General features: G+C 43.3%; 3 protein-coding genes across 7 annotated transcripts in view; 1 reads left to right on the top strand and 2 right to left on the bottom strand.

Annotated features, from left to right (window-relative positions):
• Positions 1-3,328: 3,328 nt before the first annotated feature.
• Positions 3,329-21,370, top strand: part of gmfg (glia maturation factor, gamma) — a 25,428-nt gene continuing 7,386 nt past the window's right edge. For both annotated transcript variants that reach the window (XM_046863458.1, XM_046863457.1), the window contains exon 1: positions 3,329-3,568. The gene's annotated coding sequence lies outside the window, so the exon portion shown is untranslated. The remainder of the gene's footprint in view (positions 3,569-21,370) is intronic.
• On the bottom strand, positions 3,585-7,130 carry LOC124394942 (cilia- and flagella-associated protein 251). The gene is made up of 6 exons (XM_046863454.1): positions 6,960-7,130; positions 5,356-5,384; positions 5,168-5,246; positions 4,959-5,027; positions 3,970-4,622; positions 3,585-3,812 (listed from the first exon to the last, which is right to left on the bottom strand). The coding sequence occupies exons 1-6, from the start codon at positions 7,000-7,002 to the stop codon at positions 3,744-3,746; spliced, it is 942 nt and encodes a 313-aa protein (XP_046719410.1). The 5' UTR covers positions 7,003-7,130; the 3' UTR covers positions 3,585-3,743.
• Positions 11,271-21,370, bottom strand: part of LOC124394940 (protein Smaug homolog 2) — an 11,547-nt gene continuing 1,447 nt past the window's right edge. For 2 of the 4 annotated variants that reach the window (XM_046863451.1, XM_046863449.1), the window contains exons 2-12: positions 18,958-19,463; positions 18,353-18,823; positions 17,312-17,554; positions 17,088-17,197; positions 16,870-16,956; positions 16,513-16,777; positions 16,340-16,425; positions 15,757-15,872; positions 15,436-15,622; positions 15,000-15,291; positions 11,271-12,991 (exon numbers count right to left, since the gene is read on the bottom strand). In XM_046863451.1, the coding sequence (XP_046719407.1) occupies positions 12,963-12,991; positions 15,000-15,291; positions 15,436-15,622; positions 15,757-15,872; positions 16,340-16,425; positions 16,513-16,777; positions 16,870-16,956; positions 17,088-17,197; positions 17,312-17,554; positions 18,353-18,823; positions 18,958-19,153 (2,082 nt within the window). In that variant the 5' untranslated portion in view covers positions 19,154-19,463 and the 3' untranslated portion in view covers positions 11,271-12,962. Of the gene's footprint in view, positions 12,992-14,999; positions 15,292-15,435; positions 15,623-15,756; positions 15,873-16,339; positions 16,426-16,512; positions 16,778-16,869; positions 16,957-17,087; positions 17,198-17,311; positions 17,555-18,352; positions 18,824-18,957; positions 19,464-21,015; positions 21,169-21,370 lie in introns of all 4 variants that reach the window. The other 2 variants (XM_046863452.1, XM_046863450.1) reach the window with 2 other exon arrangements.

The raw sequence follows: 21,370 nt of genomic DNA, 5'->3' as shown, positions 1-21,370 counted from the left end.
AGGTTAAAGAGGTCTCCTCATCAAAAGGGACTGAACTGAATACTCCACACCCTGAATAAGAAAAAATGAAATATTAATCCAGTCGTGAACTTCACACCAGTTTTATCCTAATGCCCTGTCTGTTAATGAAAGCAGTCTAGGTCAAAAGGAACATAGGATGGCATGTGTGAATGGACCCTTACCTTTATCTGAATTTATATATTTCCAGGTTTGTCTTTCCCAGCAGATGTGTAATACTCCGTCTCCTGCTTTGATGTTCTTTTCTCCTTCTGCGCTCATCTCAGCCATGTTAAAATGATGCTGTTCTTCCCCACAGAAATGAGTGTTTATTTAAGTTGAAACCTTAAATTGTTAATATAAGTGGTGTTTATGTAAAACATGCCCAGTGATAGAGCATGGGACAATGCTGAGGAGAGCTGGGATTTAAACTCTCCATCACACTGACACTCAAAGATATCAGACTTCTGATGTGTTCATTCTGCTTTACTTCTGACTACAGTATTACTGAGTTATGAGTGAAGAGTATCAGGGGTTATTTACACCCTCACAGTGATACAGCAGTGTTTACACACTGTACCATCATCTCTCTCTCACACTCAGACCCTCACCACCGCTCCAAACTCAGCCATGTAACTCCCGCGCCGCACGCACTCAGCTGTTTCCGGTCGCACGCGCTAACCGGAAGTGATGTTCTAGTGACATTAAATAGCATACAGCCTTATAATAAACAAAATAATAACAATTAAAAGCAGTTCTGAGTAGTTTGTAAGCAGTCCGGGTGCTGTGTGTACAACAGCTCACCTTACAACACTGCACGCGCTAACCGGAAGTGATGTTCTAGCGACATTAAATAGCATACAGCCTTATAATAAATAAAATAATTAAAAGCAGTTCTGAGTAGTTTATAAGCAGTCCGGGTGCTGTATGCCCAGCAGCTCACCTTACAACACTGCACGCGCTCTGTGGCCGGAGCGAACGCGTTTAAAGAGCTAGCGGCTATCAGCACTGACTATTATTAGCTAGCATCCATGCTAACATACAGACATTTCCCTTCATTTTAATTCGGCCAAACGCACTAAACCCAAATTTATACAGTGCGCATTCGGTACAAGATTTATCAGTTATTAGTTATTCAACTCAGGTTTTAAAACTAACCATTGATAATGTTGCTAACTAGCCAGCTTTAATTTATGCCTTCTTAAGGCTAAATTCACCCCAATCTCCAGACTCCAATGAAATATTTCTTACAACATTAATTTACAACAAGGAACCGAGCTCTTGGAATATATCAATAGTCTACTCATTAAGTTTATGAACTTTATAATCATACCTGGCTTTTAAAGGGCTGGATAATGGCTGTTCAATGTGTTGGCAAACCGAGTCTAATGAAACTCCGCCCTTAAAAGGAACACGTAGGATAATTGACGTAGGTCTCAGCCAATCACAGAACGAAAAATGGCAATCAGCGCTAGCCAATCAGAAGGCTCAAATTTTCACACATGTGTGAACGGATTGCAGTACCGGCTCCGGGCTACAGGGGCGCACTACGAAATTCCAAAGTTACACTGTGTTAAGTCAGTTTCGGGTGTTTGTGGTATAAATGGACATGGACTGAAATTTTGAATTTCAGCTTCTCTAGTATAGATATATATAGCCACAGTGCGGGAATTATGAGGACACCTGTCCTGTCCCCATAATCCCAAATGTCCCCATAATGTCGGTACGTAATCAGGTCAAATGTCCACATAAACCACAAAAACCAACACACACACACACACGTGCACGTAATTTGAGTCCTATTGATTACTGGTATCTAATTCAAATCATTTTTAGAGCTTCTTTTCTTCACACTATGATGTACAGAATTAATGAATAAATTACCGAGTCATTCACTTCAGGCCACGCCCCCTGCCCCTCCTTCTCTAGTGATGATGATGATGATGATTTGCGACACTAAATTACATGCAACTGAAGCAGAAACGAACTGTGACTGTTTTGACCTTGTGTTTGTTTATATGCTGCATGAAATATATTTTTGCGGTTTGTTTCTAAATCAGTAAATTCGACGGCGTCCCTCATGTGGGATTTGAACCAGCAAACGAAGCAGTAATGAGCATCTGGTTCTTCTGAAGGAGCGATTCGTCGAGAGCAATAAACGTGTCAAAAGAACAGATAACCAGAATGGGAAGTGGTGCGCGGGACAGAGGATCACGAAGTGGCCAAGCGTGAATTACATTACTTCAAAATATGGGAAAGAGTCTGTGCTTTTAGAGACACTGGTGGAGGATGAAACCATCCATTTAACGGCCTCCTCTTTTTTACGTTTTCTAATCATTCCTTTATCTGACAACATCATGTTTAAAAGCACAGGTTCTTTCCAATGAAGTAAAATAATGGTGTCTGTGATTTTTAATTAACGTCATTCATGTACGGCCGATTCATGACCCTCTGTCCCGATCACCATCATCATCATCATCATCATCACCATCACCTTCATTACCATCATCATCATCATCATTACCACCATGACCTTCATCATCATTACCACCATCACCTTCATCATCACCATCACCATTATCACCACCATCATCATCGCCATCATCACCACCATCATCATCATCATTACCATCATCATCATCACCATCATCACCATCATCATCATCATTACCACCATCACCTTCATCATCACCATCACCGTTATCACCACCATCATCATCGTCATCATCACCACCATCATCATCATTACCATCATCATCATCACCATCACCTTCATTACCATCATCATCACCATCACCATTATCACCACCATCATCATCATCATCATCACCACAACCATCATCACCACCAACATCATCACTACCATCATCATCATCACCATCACCATCATCATCATCACCACCACCACCATCATCATCATCACCATCACCTTCATTACCATCATCATCATCATTACCACCATCACCTTCATCATCACCATCACCGTTATCACCACCATCATCATCGTCATCATCACCACCATCATCATCATCATTACCATCATCATCATCACCATCACCTTCATTACCATCATCATCACCATCACCATTATCACCACCATCATCATCATCATCATCACCACTACCATCATCACCACCACCATCATCACCACCACCATCATCACCACCACCATCATCACTACCATCATCATCATCACCATCACCATCATCATCATCACCACCACCACCACCATCATCATCACTACCATCATCATCATCACCATCATCATCACCATCATCATCATCACCACCATCATCATCATCACTACCATCATCATCACCATCATCACTACCATCATCATCATCATCACCATCACCTTTATTACCATCATCATTATCACCATCACCTTCATCATCATCACCACCATCATCACCACCATCATCATCATCATTGCATAATTAAAACTGGCCATGTAACTGCGACACAGTAAACACTACAACTATTACATAGAGAAATTAAATGTGTTAGAGAAAGAAATTACTGTGTTCATGTGTGTGTGTGTGTGTGTGTGTGTGTGTGTGTGTGTGTGTGTGTAGCTGTTTTTTTTGTTAGTGCAGAGTCAGCGTTATGACCTGGACTGTGAGTGATGAAGTGTGTTTCTGTGTAGGGTGAAGGGAATTCCGTTAATGTCATAACGCGTGAGTGTGTGTGTGTGTGTGTCATGTGTGTGTGTGTGTGTGTCATGTGTGTGTCATCTGAGTGTGTTTTTAGCCCCGGTGCAGTTTCCTCAGCTCGGCCGCCACTCTCCTCAACTGGGATTCAATCTCCAACAGCTCCTGTCACACACACACACACGCACACACGCACACACACACACACACACACACATTAATTTTTTCAGTCGTGTCCCAAATGTAACTGTAACATTTGTCATTGATTATTTTTCCATAACGCCACTGAAAGATACAGAAATGTGATGCAGTTATTGAAAACCTCGGATTCGTCTTGCTCCTCCTCCTCGTCTTCATCTCCGCCTTCCTCCTCCTCATCCTCCTCATCATCACTGTATCGCTCCTTCTCGAACTGGCGTGTCCTCTCGTCGCTCGCTTTCTCCATCTCCCTCTTCTGCTGCAGCTCTTTAGTCTCGGGCGTTGTGTATTCCTCCTTTCCCCTCTCTCCCTCCGTTGGTCCTTCCTCCTCCTCTTCCTCCTTGGCTCGTTCCATCTTCTGCAGCAGCTCCTGAAGCTCCTCCTCCTTCTCCTGCCTCTCCTTTACCTTCGTCTCGTCACTCGTCAGCGCCTTGAGCTCGCGCTCCACCTTCTCCTTCTCCGCCGTCAGCTCGGCCTCGTTCTTCCTCCTCTCCTCCTCCTCATCATTTTCAGACTCCTCCTCCTCCTTCCTTCTCAGCTCCTCCAGCTCCGTGTCATCATTTTTCCCCGCTTCTTTCTTTCGGATCTCTTCAGCCAGCAGTTCCTCCAGTTCTCGAGCGCTCTCCTCCTCCTCCTGTTCTGGTTCTTCATCCTCCTGTTTCTTGTCCTTCATCCCAACTTCATCCCTCTGTCTCACTTCTTTCTTGTCCTCCTGGTCACCCATGTTCAGGTCGTACTCCTCGGTTTCTCGAGTGTATTCATTCTCTCTCTTGAGCTCTGAAACATAAAAGACAAGGGTTGGGCTGTGTCCCAAATCACATACTTTGGTTCCCATCAAAAGAGTGTGGACACTACAAGCGCACTAAAGAAGGCGTGGCCTGGGCCTGTCTGTGTCAGTAAAGGGGGCGTGGCCTAGGTCATTCACTCTGAAGAAGGCGTGGCATGTACCTGACTGTCTCAGTGAAGTAGGAGTGGCCTTTGCACCACTGAAAGGGGCGTGGCTTCTCACTGATTTTCTGCTTTATATGTATTGCACAATACAGTCGCTTTAAAGAATGGCAAAAAGTGTGTGTGTGTGTGTGTGTGTGTGTGTGTGAGAGAGAAAACACTGACCGTTTTCAACCAGCTCCTGTAGCTCCCTCAGCAGACCCTGATGCCGCTCTTCAGGGGTCAAGGTGTCATCTGAAAACCACACACACACACACACACACACACACACACACATACACACACACACACACACACACGTAAAAAGACAATGTTTTCAGTAAGGAAAAACAAACTACATGTGTATTTCATTGTGGGCGGGATCAACATCTCACCTGTCACCTGTCCGTCACAGCCTGCGGGGGGCCAGTGCCCACCCGTCCTCATGCTCGCATCCTCCAGACAACTGCTGCCCTACAAACACACACCTGTTAGCTGTCAGGTGACACCTGGCCTCTGAGATGAAACCTCAACAGGTAAATTAGAACGTAAAGGAGGAGTAACGTATAAACACGGCTCTGACCTTCACGTCCGACACGGGCAGACTTCCGACTGCAAAGTAAGAATGGAAAATAATTCTCACAATTTATAATTGTTATTAATAAATCTTGATTTGAACATTTTCAGTTCACAATTATAACCATAGAACAGCCCCCCCTACTGACCGGATTGGAGTTATCTGTTTCGCTCAAAATTATCTGTTCTAAACGTACCATCAGTTAATACTTTTCAAGTTTTTATTATTCTAATCAACATGGACAAATATGGATGCTTTATGCAAATATGTGTTTATTATTAATTAAACCAAACTCAACATAGCGCATGCAGACAAAATATTATCTGCTGGTGATTCTGGTGTTTTAAATTACGTAAATCATTAGGACAACAAATGAAACTTTTTCCGTGTTTCCACACGGACGGTTTTAATTGCCGGATGTGCGCATCATGGAGGATTTCGGGGCTCGATTCGAGACTCTGCGCATCGGTAAAACAACAAGATTTTTCCCAGTGGAGTTTATTTATTCATTTTAAAAGAATGAAAGGCGTGAGTAAATTTGCGTTAGTTTTACCTTCCTTTTATTGATTTATTTATATTTTTTTTACAAAATGGCCACACTGCACTAATCGCGTGTTAATCAAATGTGCGCCGTTAAAATGATGTTTAATTATCCATTTAGGATACAGCCTTAAACTTCTGAAAAAAAAAAATCAGCGTACAAACCATGAAGACGGAAAAATAATTTAAATAATTAAAATACATTAATAAATAAATAAATACATATAAAAGAACAATACGATTTTATGGAAAAAAATGATTAATACATTTTTTAAAAAGAACCAGGTGGTTATTTATTATTTCCTTTATTATTTGTAGGTATATTTATAAAATTAAAATTAAAAATAAAAAAAAGCAAAGAAATCACGTGTTCCGGCGCCTTGCCCGAGAATCATTAGCATAACGGTCCAGTCCCAAACGCCTCCATCTGGGTCTCCGAAGGCCACTAGGAAGTGTGTTAGTGTGCGGCACTTGTACTGCTCTGAAGTGTGTAGGGGATGTGAAGGTATTTGAGATTCTCCCACAGGCTTTTCAGTAGCGTTCAAGTCTACTTTTTTAAGATTTTAGGTCACGTTACGTTATTATTAAATAAAGAAATATGTATATTTATATTTTATAAGCAATTAATTTATAATTCATTTATTTATTTTAGCTCTTTGTATGTATAAATATAAGTTTTATATAACGCCCTGGATCCTGTCAGGATAACGAGTTCTTAAATGGTTCCGATGCGCCCTACATAGGGGCCCTACATAGGGTCTGATTTCATTACCTAGTAGTTGAGCTAGCACGCTTTATGTTTAATAAAGAATGTATTTGGGATGAAGCCTCGTCATGTAATAGACGCTGAGTAAAATAAAAAAAAAATGAAATAAAATCAATGAAGTGAATAAAATGTGATTTTGGTTTTGTCGTTCCCTAAAAAATGTAGCTATGTTTTTTTTATGAAAATAAAAAAAATATATATTTGATTTATTTTTTACAGCTATTAATTTAAAACGAATATGCAGGCAACTGTAAGAAAACTGCGTCTCCTCTATGGGGATAAAATGGCGGAAGGTGAATCTTACCTCGGGTTAAAATGCAGAAAAACGCAGGTAAAATCAGAAGCATGATGCATTAAAACCTGGGATTCAGTCCGCTGTTTAATTCAGGATCCTTAAACCGGATTCAGAGGAGCGACCTGAAGCCGAACACCGTGTCCGGGGAGCCTGAACACCAGGTTGCCAGATTGGAGTGACCTGATTCGGAAAATCCCGCATTGTTACATCTCCTTGTGTCAAAAATACACCGATCAGTCATAACATTGTGACGTCATAACAAGTGGAAAAACACTGATTATATCTTCATCATGGCAGCTGTTTGTGGGTGCGATATATTGGGCAGCAAGTGAAGATTTTGTCCTTCGTCAATGTGTTGGAAGCAGGAAAAATGGCAAAGTTTAAGGACTTGATTTGTAGGAGTTGCTATCCAATCAGATTTCAGCCATCATTTCACGTGTCATTAGGGTCAAAGGGTCTTTCTGTGAGGCCTTAAGAATCAACAGTGTGGCGCCAGTAGCTTCAAATAAGACAATAAAGCTGCTGATTTAACAGTCAGATTTCTATTTGGCAACACTGAGGCCATCTAGCAGGCGTACAAGAAGAGCAACTTTTTCACAGCCTTTGATTGGATGGTCAAAGTGCACACGAGTCAGAGCTTACAAACAGCATCTGTAGCAAACTGCACAAGTTCGTATTTATACATGTGGCTGACAGAGGAGAAGAAATTGGTTGCAGGTACACTTTCATTTTTAAGAGGAAAGTGTGGAAGCTGGGAGATCTGATGCAGCATTTTATCATTCTTCTTCTTGAACAAATACCTGAACCTGGTTCTTCCACATACTGTTCCCACTCATTTGAAGACAAGTGTATAGGAGGAATTTGGATGCTGTAGTGTATCTCATAGTTTAGGTGTTAATGTCAAGTTTGGATTATAGTAAAGACGATCCCAGGGATATTCTTATAATGATTAGATAGAATAAATGCGAAAAACGTCAACCTGGCAACCCTGCACTGAGGGAGGCGGAGCTGTCCACGGTGCTGAAACAGACACTTGCTGAAGCCACAGTTAGACTCTCTCTCTCTATGTGTGTGTGAGTGAAAGAGAAATTGGAGAGCTTTAACAACAAGGACACCGTGTCATTGACTTTTACTCTACATATTATTTATTTTCACATATTCCAGTATTTTATTTTAAAAAGTACCCATATTTAAAAAAAAGATCTTTCTCATAAAGCATGTTGGAAAAATAAAGCCTGGAAGGTGCACATGGTTGCATTTTCAGGTAAAAGATCCGAGAAATGGCGATGAAGGACCGAACGAATGTCACCATACAGACAGCACTAATGATACCAACAGTATCAATGACCCTTTTAAAATAGTGCACAAATAAACATCACAAAGGTAAAGATGTTTTTTTAATTGTCACATATGTGTTACAGAGCAGTAAAATTCTTTGTTTGAAGAAGGGACAGACATGATACAGCATCTCTGGAGGGTTAAGGGCCTTGCTCAAGGGCCCAAGAGCAGAAGAGGGGCTTGAAACCCAGACCTTCCGATCAGCAACCCAGAGAATGAACCACTGAGCTTGACGGATTCTGATTGGTCTGGTTATATTCTTACTAGTCTACTAGTCTACAGTGTCAGAGGTTAAAGCTAAAATTTTCCCAACTTCTTCAGGACTAAAGATTTAACTTTTTTTCTTTTTTTTGGGGGGGGTGTCAAAAGGAAAAGAATTGACAAAGGAAATGTTTTATGGACATAATATAAATATATATACATAACTATCCAAATGCAACTCTAATTGGACAATTCATCTTTCAATAGTGTTTAATATTTTTAATAATAATGTACAGTGAGGAAAATAAGTATTTGAACACTGCTATTTTGCAAGTTCTCCCACTTAAAAATCATGGAGGGGTCTGAAATTGTCATCGTAGGTGCATGTCCACTGTGAGAGACATAATCTAAAAAAAAAAAAATCCAGAAATCACAATATATGATTTTTAAACTATTTATTTGTATGATACAGCTGCAAATAAGTATTTGAACACCTGTCTATCAGCTAGAATTCTGACCCTCAAAGACCTGTTAGTCTGCCTTTAAAATGTCCACCTCCACTACATTTATTATCCTAAATTAGATGCACCTGTTTGAGGTCGTTAGCTGCATAAAGACACGTGTCCACCCCATACAATCAGTAAGAATCCAACTACTAACATGGCCAAGACCAAAGAGCTGTCCAAAGACACTAGAGACAAAATTGTACACCTCCACAAGGCTGGAAAGGGCTACGGGGAAATTGCCAAGCAGCTTGGTGAAAAAAGGTCCACTAGTGGAGCAATCATTGTAAAATGGAAGAAGCTAAACATGACTGTCAATCTCCCTCGGACTGGGGCTCCATGCAAGATCTCACCTCGTGGGGTCTCAATGATCCTAAGGAAGGTGAGAAATCAGCCCAGAACTACACGGGAGGAGCTGGTCAATGACCTGAAAAGAGCTGGGACCACCGTTTCCAAGGTTACTGTTGGTAATACACTAAGACGTCATGGTTTGAAATCATGCATGGCATGGAAGGTTCCCCTGCTTAAACCAGCACATGTCCAGGCACGTCTTAAGTTTGCCAATGACCATTTGAATGATCCAGAGGAGTCATGGGAGAAAGTCATGTGGTCAGATGAGACCAAAATAGAACCAAACGTGTTTGGAGGAAGAAGAATGATGAGTACCATCCCAAGAACACCATCCCTACTGTGAAGCATGGGGGTGGTAGCATCATGCTTTGGGGTGTTTTTTGCACATGGGACAGGCGACTGCACTTTATTAAGGAGAGGATGACCAGGGCCATGTATTGCGAGATTTTGGGGAACAACTTCCTTCCCTCAGTTAGAGCATTGAAGATGGGTCGAGGCTGGGTCTTCCAACATGACAATGACCCGAAGCACACAGCCAGGATAACCAAGGAGTGGCTCTGTAAGAAGCATATCAAGGTTCTGGCGTGGCCTAGCCAGTCTCCAGACCTAAACCCAATAGAGAATCTTTGGAGGGAGCTCAAACTCCGTGTTTCTCAGCGACAGGCCAGAAACCTGACTGATCTAGAGAAGATCTGTGTGGAGGAGTGGGCCAGATCCTTCCTGCAGTGTGTGCAAACCTGGTGAAAAACTACAGGAAACGTTTGACCTCTGTAATTGCAAACAAAGGCTACTGTACCAAATATTAACATTGACTTTCTCAGGTGTTCAAATACTTATTTGCAGCTGTATCATACAAATAAATAGTTTAAAAATCATACATTGTGATTTCTGGATTTTTTTTTTAGATTATGTCTCTCACAGTGGACATGCACCTACGATGACAATTTCAGACCCCTCCATGATTTCTAAGTGGGAGAACTTGCAAAATAGCAGAGTGTTCAAATATTTATTTTCCTTACTGTATATTATAATTAACAGTAGTTTATCTAATTATTTGGGATGTGCTGTGGCGAAGGCATCAGGGAGGTGAGGACAGAAACCTCGTTTCAGCGACACAACCGTATCTTCCTATAATACCATCAATTTATTTCTGTACTGTCCGTGGGGCTCCAGAGATCGAGCCAACTTGGTCGTGTGAGATGATCGGGCCATGGGCTGTTCTGTCCAAAATAATAATTTAAAAACAAATAAATAAATAAGACACAGATTCCAGAAACCTAGAATTCATGTACGTTTTTACTAGAGAAAAAAAACAAAACAAATCAGGCTGCGCAGGACATAAAGAACAATTCGGACACCTGTACACATGACTCTCAGAGTTTTCTTTCTTTCTTTTTTTTTTTTTTAAATGGCCTGTAAGACTTTTACAGTTCAACACGCTAGCGGGCTGTACCATCAGAGGTCATTATAGGAGACCAAAATAAACAAAATCAAAACACATATACATACATATATATATATATATATACACACACACATATATATATATATATATATATATATATACACACATATATATATATATATATGTGTGTGTGTGTATATATATATATATATATATATATATATATATATATATATATATATATATATATATATATATAAAAGCACCTTTTGTGTTTTGAGTCATAAAATCTCGAGTGGAGGGGAGAGAGAATGAAAAAAAACGGCTGGGTTTGAGGAAAATATGCGAGAAAAGAAGAGCGAGAGAGAGCGAGAGCGAGAGAGAGAGAGGGAGAGAGAGGTGGAATGGCATATGAGTGAAAAAGTGAATAATAGGCACGTCCCTAGAAAAAGGAAGAAAAAAAAGGAACGTATGAGTCCAGCTCCGCCTTTTACACACACTCACACACACACACACACACAATCATATTTTATATATATTTTTAAGTGGGGGTGGTTAAAAAAAAACAGTAGAAGCCCGTAATCGCCTGCGTCGTAAAGATCAGTTGTGTCTCTCTGCTTTGTAAACATGTCGATGCCTGCAAGCAAGACTTTTTTTATGTGTTGAGATTTAGCGAGTCGTTGTCAGACAATCTCTGGCGTTGCGTCTGTAGTAATCGGGTGATTATTTATAAAATGAAAAAAAAGAAGAAAAAAAAAAACAAGTGCCAGCAAGATGAACATAAAAAATCCTGTACTGTAAACTTTTTACGACGGTGAACTTTGTAATGAACGATCGCGAATGCGTTTTCGGAATTTTTATCCCCTCCCCCCAACACACACACACAGGCGACGAGGGGCGGTGCTTCAGTCGACTCAGATCGGCCAATCGCTGAGCTCCTACAACCTTTTGTTCACTTTGCCCGTTTCGCGTTGAATTGGTCTCGCGGCGTCTCGAATGTCTCGCGCTCGCTCCCTGGAACTATCACAATGTGGAATGTCGATAGTGTTCTTCATTCTTTCTCCTCCAGAGATTCGTCGTCACACAACAGTAATTACTGGTACGGGGAAAAAATAATCCACCAACAAACCATTGATGATGCAAAGAGTTTGTTTCGCTTTGAATATAAAATAAAAATAATAATAATAATAATAATTCTGCCAACGGAGTTCACAAAGTGCCCAGAAGCTTTTCATGCAGCGCGTCAGTACGAAGTGTGTGAACACGATTATTCTCGGCGTTTCTTCGAGCCAGGCTCTGATGTCATCAGCGTACGCCGTTGACCCGTCAGGCTGTTCTCATCTCAAGTCATAAATAAAGCAAAATATCCGTAAATATTGAAGCGTCGACCGTATTTACACGAGATCCACCGAGCGAGCGATCGGGTTTAGTATTTTGTTAGTAGTTTGCGTTCATAGCTACAGAATTTGCAACCAAATCATCCGTTTTATTTCTTTTGTCTACCCACAATTTACAGTTTGGCGAAACGCTATATATACACATACATACATTATATATATAGAGCCTGGAAGTCAAACTGGGTCCGTCAGGAGGAGTCCGGGGCGCACGGTGATGACATCACAAGGCAGTGATTGGTTGAAAAGGGAGGAAATGCTCAACGATCGACGTTTGCCGGGAAAAAAGAAAAACCCGATCGCGTGATGTACGTTTCAGGTGACGTCGATTGTGTTTCAAGTGTTCGCTGATTTTCCCCAAACATGCAGGTGGATGGAAAAATGTGTGTGTGTGTGTTTGTGTTGAGAACTCCGGTGCCCCTTTAAATGCAGCACCACATCATTCTACCCTTTTGAACGACCCCACACAGTTTCACTCCGTCGCACCCTTTCACCTTTCATTCGAGTTCACCCCGCGGGAGACCACTCGTCCCTCCAGGGGGACACGAGCGTAGACGCTAGCGAGACGCGATCCGGACGCACGCCGCTACCTCACCTCATAGAGCGGTTCATAATAAACTTAGTAATAATAAAGTAGAAAAATATCAAGAGCACGTGTACACAGTTCGATTTCTAGACGCTTTTCTTTTGTAGTGGATCGTTTGGTGTGTGGTGGGTTAGTTTTTTTGTTTTGTTTTTTCCTTTCTTGCGTGGATTTGCGAGCTCCGGGCCGCACATGCGTGAAGTGAATTTCCTTGATTTTTCAGGCTGCTGTCGTTTTTCATATTGTCGACGTTCTGTCCATTCCATCTGCACAAAGAAAGACGGAGAAAGTTAATACTTTGCCTAAATGTCGTACCCGTTTTATGCTTCTTGACAGTATGACGATAGGACGTTGCCCTGGTAACACAATCTATCCCTTAGATCGGGGTCCCCAAACTACGGTCCGCCCCCACATTTGGGACGGCGCTCTGAACAATGCCAGAGACATATATTGAAAATGTAATTTTAAATATACGTTTCACTCGTATCATATCCGTATTTAATAATAAAGTTTGGCTTTCAAACTGAAATGTTTCAGATATTAAACGAGGTCGTGGCACTGAATTGCTGGAACCATCTGCAAAATCCATAACCACGCTGCTGAAGAGGCTGAGAAGGTCTGCTGCCATTGCAAGAGCGGCCTCTAGAGGCGAATCGCTGACACTGCATTGCGCACTGCACTATATTATGTTTATTGTTGATCATTTATTAAATATTAAATTATATTTAGCGATGAATATATTCATATTTATATTCCTTTAGCACATGATTTTAATTTAGTATTTTTGTAATTAAATCAGTGCTATTTTACATTTAGTGTTATGTTTGTTTTTTTTAATCCAGTATCTATTTTTGGAAAAATAAATGTTTTTAATTTCAATAGCAACGAATAGGAAAAAAAGGTCCTTATGATAGTAATAATGCTCTTTTAATAGGCAATATACCTTTCTCACAAAAGTGAGTGCACCCCTCCCATTTCAGCAGTTATTTTATTACATATTCTCAATACAATACTGTAGAAATGAAAAATATATTTACGAGTATCAATGTGCAGCTGTTTATCAGTACAGATTTACTGTTCTCTAAAAATAACAACATGCAGACATTATTGTCTAAATAACTGGCAACAAAAGTGAGTCCACCCTCAGTGATAAGAGCTGTACGTGGTGTAAGCGTGCAAAGCCACACGTCCTTTTCATCATGTTCATGTTTTTGTCTGCTTTCCAGAACCATACAGATGTGTGTATCTGGTATGAGGACTTAAGAATTAGAAGTGTTGCTCTCCACAAAAGACACCTCTGCTATAAGAAGATCAGAATCATCAGAAAGTGTTCACTCAGAACAGACCTCGTAAGGGTCCATCAAAGATGAGTCCTCGTGCTGTGCGTCAGGTGCAGAAGCTGCTTCAAAAAAACCAGACGTGAGTGCTGAAGCGTTGCATTAGAGGTTGCAGAAGCAGAAGGTCCACTCGTCGGTGCTCAGACCATATGCCGCACACCGCAACAAGTCGGCCTGCAGGAAAGTTCTGATGAGACTTGTTTGGCTCAGATGGTGTCCAGCATGTGTGGTGACGCCCTTTTGAGAAGCACAAAGAAAAGTGTGTCTTCCCTACAGTCAAGCATGGTGGTGACAGGATCACGGTCTGAGGCTGCATGAGAGCTGCGGTTTATTGAGAAAAAGATGGATTTCAACATGTACTGTAAACTTCTGAAGCAGAACAGGATGCCCTTCTTCAGAAACTGGTCTGAACGGCAGTTTTCCAACATGAAAATTATCCCAAACACACCGCCAAGGAGACGACTCCCTGTCTGAGGGTAAAGGTGGCCAAGTATGTTTTCAGACCTGAACCCTGTTGAACACCTCAAGCGGAAGGTGGAGAAGCTTCATGTGTGTAACATCCAGCAGCTCTGTGATGTCATTGTGGAGGAGTGAAAGAGGATCCCAGCAACAACCTGTGCAGCTCTGGTGAATTCCATACCCAGGAGGATTAAAGCAGTGCTGGATAACGATGGTGCTCACACACAATATTCACACTGGACAGTTTTGACATGTTCACTGAGGGTGGACTCACTTTCGTTGCCAGTTATTCAGAAAATAATGGCTGTATGATGAGTTATTTTCAGAGCACAGTAAATCTGTACTGATAATAGAACCAGGAGACACACACATGTGGTCCGATCGTGGATACGTGTCCGGTCCAACAACTGATTGGTTAGTTCTGAACCGAGTGCTGATTGGACAGGGGTGTGTAAAGCTGTGCAGTGATTGGCCGTACCTCCTAAGGCGTGTTCAGTCATACTGAGGCACAGTGACTCCAGCGTGGGGTTGATCTCCAGGTCAGTCCCTGGAACCGCGCATTCTGGCAGAAGCAACCAAGACAAGTGTGAGAGGAAGAAAGTGTGTGTGTGTCTACATGCAGAAACAAAGAAAGGGTGTGTACCTGGTTGCTGAAACAGGAGCATGGTTTGTGGAGACGTGTGTACAGGGAGGGAGTGTGTTCTCTGTACTGAGCTCCGGCTCTGACTCGGCATGCTGTTGCTTCCTCCGGGATTCCCAAACCACAGGTTCTGAAATGCACTGCATCATCAGAGTCTCGCCCAGTGTTTTGCTCATTTCTCTAACACACACACACACACACACACACACACACACACACACACACACACACACACAGAGACTCGGATGTACATACAGAAACACTGCACACTGACCTGTCTGCCCTGCGTGCTGAGAGCTGGCTGGTTGGCGAGTGTGTGTCGTGGCGAGTGTGTAATGATGCCCATGCGACTGGGAAGCGGCGCTCCACGAGGGGGCAGAGGGAACTGTCTTTGTCCTCGCCGAGACACCCCTCCAGCCACAGAGCCTGCTGTGGGCAAAGAGTTTGACCCGTACGCCCACCTACACACACACACACACACACACACACACACACACACACACACACACACACAGCAGAATTAGTACCACCTATTGACCCGAAGGTTTCTAAATAAGTCCTTCTTCAAACATGTGCAGTAGTCCATGAGACGGACCCTTTCTGTCTGTACACGGGCATGTCCAGCATGGCTTTCCGTGGGAAAAGGCGAAGCAGCTTCAGCACCTGCTGCTTCCACGACGCCAACCGCTTCTTCTGCGTCTCTGTGAACGCCTAAACATCACACACACGCAAAGAATTACGATGGCATAGGCGCTAGAGGTCGACCGATTCACCGGTTTTACAGATTAATTGGCACCGATGGTTCCATAGTTCCGATAGTTTTTCCGGGTAGCACTTGAGCGGATGAATAGGTCCGTCGTCATTACCAAAGCAGCCTCTAGAGGCGAATCACTGATGCTGCGTGATGCATAAATATATAATTATATTAATTAATTAATATATTCATATTACATGAATCAGTACCGCTTTCTTTTTGTAAAAAGGATCAGTACTATTTTACATGGAGTGTGTTTTTACTTTTAATCCAGTATCGACAATCGACGAATTAATCGGTTATCGGGAAATATTGGTCGACCTTTAATAAACATTCATCACAAAAGACAATATAAAAAAGAAATCATAAATTACTCAAAATATATTAGTAATAAAACGCCAAGAACAGCTTCGAAAAGTCTCACCTCATGTGTTGAGCACTTCTCGATAAGTTGTAGATAGCAACTGATGTTCTCCTCGTCTGGCCGCGACACCAGCAGCTGCGTACACACTGAAACGCAACAAATTCAGCATTGCTACGTGTGTATATCGCTATGTGTTACCTACGGAACTTATTTTTACAAATTGCGAGCATCACCTTTCCCCATCACCCGCGTAAACTGCCCGGGAATGTCCCCTTCCGAGATGGGCGTGGACGAAGTCTCCCCGTCACAGGGCGAAGGATTGTGGCTCTGAAAGCCCTCTACAGACGCATCTTTCTCTTCCACGGTATTGGCTGCCTTGTTGGTGGGCTCCACCTCTCTCTGGGAAGCAGTGGTTGGGCTGTAGGCTTTGATGGGCGTGATGACGATTTGCTGAAGTTCCTGCAAGGCGTTCCTAACATTCCCACCTTCGAGGATATCCTGTGGAGGATTGGGATGTTGAAGATCGCTTGAGGAAACGGTATACGAAGAAAAACCCGGTTGGTGTGCGGGACATTTTTTGTGAAGCTCACCTTTTCAAGAGACTTGAGGACACTTTGTCGTTCTCGCAGCTTCTGAATGCTGAGGGCGATCTTGTGCCGGGCTCCTTTGGTCACATTCTGTAAAATAAAGCAGACAGAACTTCCCCCTAAAACATGCATCATGACAGATCTGATCAAGAAAAAGGAGACGTCAGGCCCTTTGTTTAATTGGACACAGTTTTTCCAGCTGCAGATGAAGAAACCCTGACCTGTGATTCTAGATGTTGTTCGGTAAGGACCATCATCTCCTCATAACTCATCTGGGAGAACAGGGATGCGTACTTGTGCAGACGGAGGCTCTTTAACCACGTTGGCACATCTAGGACACAATCAACATTTAGATCGAAAGGTATATTTCATGTTAAACAGAAACTGCTGCTATAAACAGGTTTCGTTTATTTATTTTCATTTAACAAAAGCTTAAAAGCTTCACCTTTCATGCCGCTGCCGTCCTCCTGGAACGTGTTCCGTGTGTTGGTTTGATCCTCCGTTTGTTCACTGCCTGAAGAAGCTACGCTGCCCTGTGGAGACAGCGGTGCATGCTCCGCCCCCGTTACACCCTGGCGACCGCCCACTTCGTCCTGGCCCAGCCAGTCGGAGCTGCAGCCCGGTTGGTTGCCAGGAACAAGAGACATCGAGCGTGTCACTGAGCTTGGTTGTACCTGACCAGACAGGCCTATAGAATAAAAACAATAGTTAGTCCACATCCCAAACTACTAACCCTTATGTGCAATTGTCTGCTCCCCAAACTACCAACCCTTGACTGCAAGTGCCCACACCCCAAACTACAACGCTTCTCTGTGATTGTCTGCTCCCCAAACTACAAACGCTTCTCTGTGATTGTCCGCTCTGCAAACTACCAACCCTTGACAGTGATTGCCCGCTCCCCAAACTACCAACTGCACTTTTGACTGCAAGTGGCCACTCCCAAACTTACAACCCTTGACTGCAAGTGGCCACTCCTCAAACTACCGACCCTTAACTGCGATTGTACGCTCCCAACTACCGACCCTTCTCTGTGATTGTCCGCTCCCCAAACTAAAAACCCTTGACAGTGATTGCCTGCTCCCCAAACTACCAACTTTTGACTGAAAGTGGCCACTCCTCAAACTACCAACCCTTGACTGCAAGTGGCCACTCCTCAAACTACCGACCCTTAACTGCGATTGTAGGCTCCCCAAACTACCTAACCTTCTCTGCGATTGTCCGCTCCCAAACTACCGACAGTACTCTGCGATTGTCCGCTCCCCAAACTACCGACAGTACTCTGTGATTGTCCGCTCCCCAAACTACCAACCCTTGACAGTGATTGCCCGCTCTCCAAACTACCAACCTTTGACTGCAAGTGGCCACTCCTCAAACTACCAACCCTTAACTGCAATTGGTCACTCCTCAAACTACTAACCCTTAACTGCGATTGTACGCTCCCCAAACTACTGATATTTTCCAAACATTTAACACCTGCACCACTGACCTGTGCTGTTGATAGGAGAGGGAACTCCAGCTGCACTCGGGAAGCCCATGTGCCCGTTCTGGCCGGCAGGCGAGCTACACGTGGATGGCGATTTATCATGCCAGGCATGTGCCACCTCCAAGGAGTCGGTCGGACCTGTCCATTCGTCTGAGCCCTGTCTGGCATGATGATGGTGATGATACGGTCCAGGTGGTGGTCGAGCTGACAAGTGCTCCTCGAGATGGTTGAGCCACAAAGCGAGGTTGGTGCGATCATCAAGCGTGGTGGCCGGGTGGATGAGGGCATAGGAAAGCAGCTGCCGGCTCTCCTCCACAAACAAGCTGCTCTCGATGGTGTGGCTCAGGACCTGCTGTAGCAGCTTCATGTACTCACACTTGACCTCGCTGTTACGTGGCTGCAGCAGGGGGAGATGCGAAAGCAGCAGTGACACAACCTTCTCTTTGGGTTCCTGTTGCCACTGGCTTACAATGGCTGCGGAGAGAGAAAAAGTCCATTGTATGTCAAGAGCTTCAAACCCAATTTCTCCCGTTCATTTGGTCTTTCCAATTTCTAAAATATGTGACACTCAGAAATAATCGGAATGACCGAATACTTGAACAACGTACCTGCATTGTTGGCCTCAGCCTCCAGTAAGTGTATCTCCGTGCAGTCGGCCAGCCAGTGCTCCAGGCAAATGTGGAGGAATCGTGCTTGGGTCCTCGAAACCCTCTTGAGCAGTGACAACAGTGCCACCGTCTGCTCGCATTCATTCCAGCCCTTAAACCAGTCCGTCAAAATCCCCACCTGGTCCCGGAACATCATGGCGAACCCTGACAGAGTCCTCTCGAGGTGAGGGTTTACGGAAAAGGGCTGCGGCCTTTAGTGTGGAACGGAGATTTTAAGGATGCCACCCCCCAGAGGTTGGGGGCGTTACTGCAATAGTCTTACAGTCCACTCAGGAGCTGCATAAAAAAAGCTTCACATGGTTCTGGCCCGTTTGAATGGGCAGCGGGGCAGAAAATAGGGTAGTAAGTGGTTAGTGATCGGTCGTCACAGGAAAATTGAGAAACGGGACACTGGAATAATTGTTTCCAATGTTTTCTTTGAGATGTTTTTAAACTCCACAGTCAAGCTATGGGAAAGCAGAACACACAGAAAGAGATAGTAAGTTTTTTTTTTAAGAAAGGTACAAGAAACTTGAACATCAGAGCAATTAACAGCAGAGGATCCTCTCACTTCCTCTGGTCTTTTATAAGCAGACTAGAACATCCACTTATCTGGTGGATCCATCACAATTATACAGTCATTCCCAGTGTTTTAACTGCTGGTTCTTCCTTGTTTCTCTTGCTTGCTTCAACCTCCTCGTTAGATTGATCTCCTCGTGAAAGTACACGAAAGAAGAAACAGGGTCAGGCGTCCTTGATCACTTTGGTGCGACGTGATTACACGGGTTCACCACACAGGTGTTAGCACATCACATGATTGGCATGCTAACTGACATACAGGGGCGGATTCGATTACACTGTTGGTGGTCAATTTCACAAAGGACGGAGACCCGAGGAACCAAGGAGACATTAAGAGTGCCGGGGAGTACGCTATGATCAGCCACGAGCCTGCAAGATACTGAAGCTACTTTTTCAACATTGGAAGAATGCAGATACCACAAATCCTTTGGGAGTAAACAGGATTCATCAGTACAAATCCAATCGAAGACGTTGTCCATTACAATTCGCATCAGATTACGAGTACGCTGGAAGATAACCAGCTTCGCTGAGCCCCTTAGTGCAGACTACAGCAACTCTCGTTTCAGGATTAGCACGGCACATTCGATAACCCACAACTGGCTACAGACTGAAGGGAGTACAAACGTCCTGTAATGCCCACGTATCATCCTGCTCCATGTGCGCAAGTGCTGGTGGATGAAAAGTCACATTTACTCGTGAAAATGTCCGTCCCTCTGTCTACTTTCTTAGAAAAGCACCAGATGGTAGAAAACTCAGGTTTATAAATAAAATACAGAGCAATAATAGGTTAGGTGTATGAAATACCTGGATAATTAGATCAACTCTCGTCCGGGAGTCGGTTCAACAGCACCGAATCATGTGTCTAGTCCAGGGGGAATCAAACCTAAACCCGTAGAAGTTAAAGTCTACACGCCTCGCTGGGAATAAACCCACGAATAAACCGCGGTACCTAATAGCGACACTGTTCTGTGTGCGTTTTGCTCAAAAAAACATTTTTCTTCTTTTTTTTAATGGCTACTTGCCAGACGTTCAGAACAGGGCCATCGAACCGGTTTTCCCAGATGCCATGCGTTTAAAAACCCAGATACGATTCCAGAAAGAACTTCGGGGGGGGGGGCAAACACGTGAACGATAGAAGCATGCATTACTGACCCGTCTGCGAAAAGCACATTGAGACGTGTTCACGTCGGGGTTGTTTGATTTGCCTGAATAACTTGTGATCATCTGACTATGTGTTCCTTATATGTTAATCCTTAATGAGTGAGCCAGTGGCAACTGTAGCGAGAAAACAGTCCTTAAAACGGCGTGAGGAAGGAACCTTGAAAGGAACCAGGCTCAAGAATCCATCGTCATCTGGGTGACACCGAATGTCCATTCATTACAGTTCGATGGTTGTTGTGTTCAGTGACGGGCACGTAAAATACAACAAATTAACCTCACCTGTGGCCCTCAGCCCCCTGTAGCAGACTGTTGAGATAGATTACAGCTCAAATCCGTCCTCAAAGTTGCTCGGTGACTTCGTGGATCTCGTATTTGAAGCGATTGAGGTTTTTAATGCAGCTGATGAATTTGCATCGCGCCGAACTCGTCCCCCTACGCACAATATTTGACGCTAGTTTCAAGTATTTCTTGTGCAATAAACAAAAAAAGAGTGCATTGTGCAGAACGGGAAGCGCGTGCACACCACGGTCAAATCCACACGCAATAGTTAGTTTTGAAACTAGTTTTTGAAGTTTTGTTTGCAGAGGATCAGATGCAATTCGGTTCATTTTGCCAACTTTGTTTTTGTTTTGTT

The sequence above is a fragment of the Silurus meridionalis genome, chromosome 12 (genome assembly GCF_014805685.1).
Source record: "Silurus meridionalis isolate SWU-2019-XX chromosome 12, ASM1480568v1, whole genome shotgun sequence".
Lineage (NCBI taxonomy): Eukaryota > Metazoa > Chordata > Actinopteri > Siluriformes > Siluridae > Silurus > Silurus meridionalis.
The sequence above is the reverse complement of the archived record's forward strand: the minus strand, read 5'-3'. Positions and strand labels throughout refer to the sequence as shown.

Excerpts from the sequence above, each read along its gene's own strand:
- LOC124394942 (XM_046863454.1), bottom strand. The coding sequence starts at position 7,002 with ATGCTTCTGATTTTACCTGCGTTTTTCTGCATTTTAACCCGAG. Across the intron at positions 5,247-5,355 it reads TGCCCGTGTCGGACGTGAAG|GGCAGCAGTTGTCTGGAGGA; the intron begins GTCAGAGCCGTG and ends GTGTGTTTGTAG. Across the intron at positions 4,623-4,958 it reads ACAGGAGCTGGTTGAAAACG|AGCTCAAGAGAGAGAATGAA; the intron begins GTCAGTGTTTTC and ends TTTATGTTTCAG.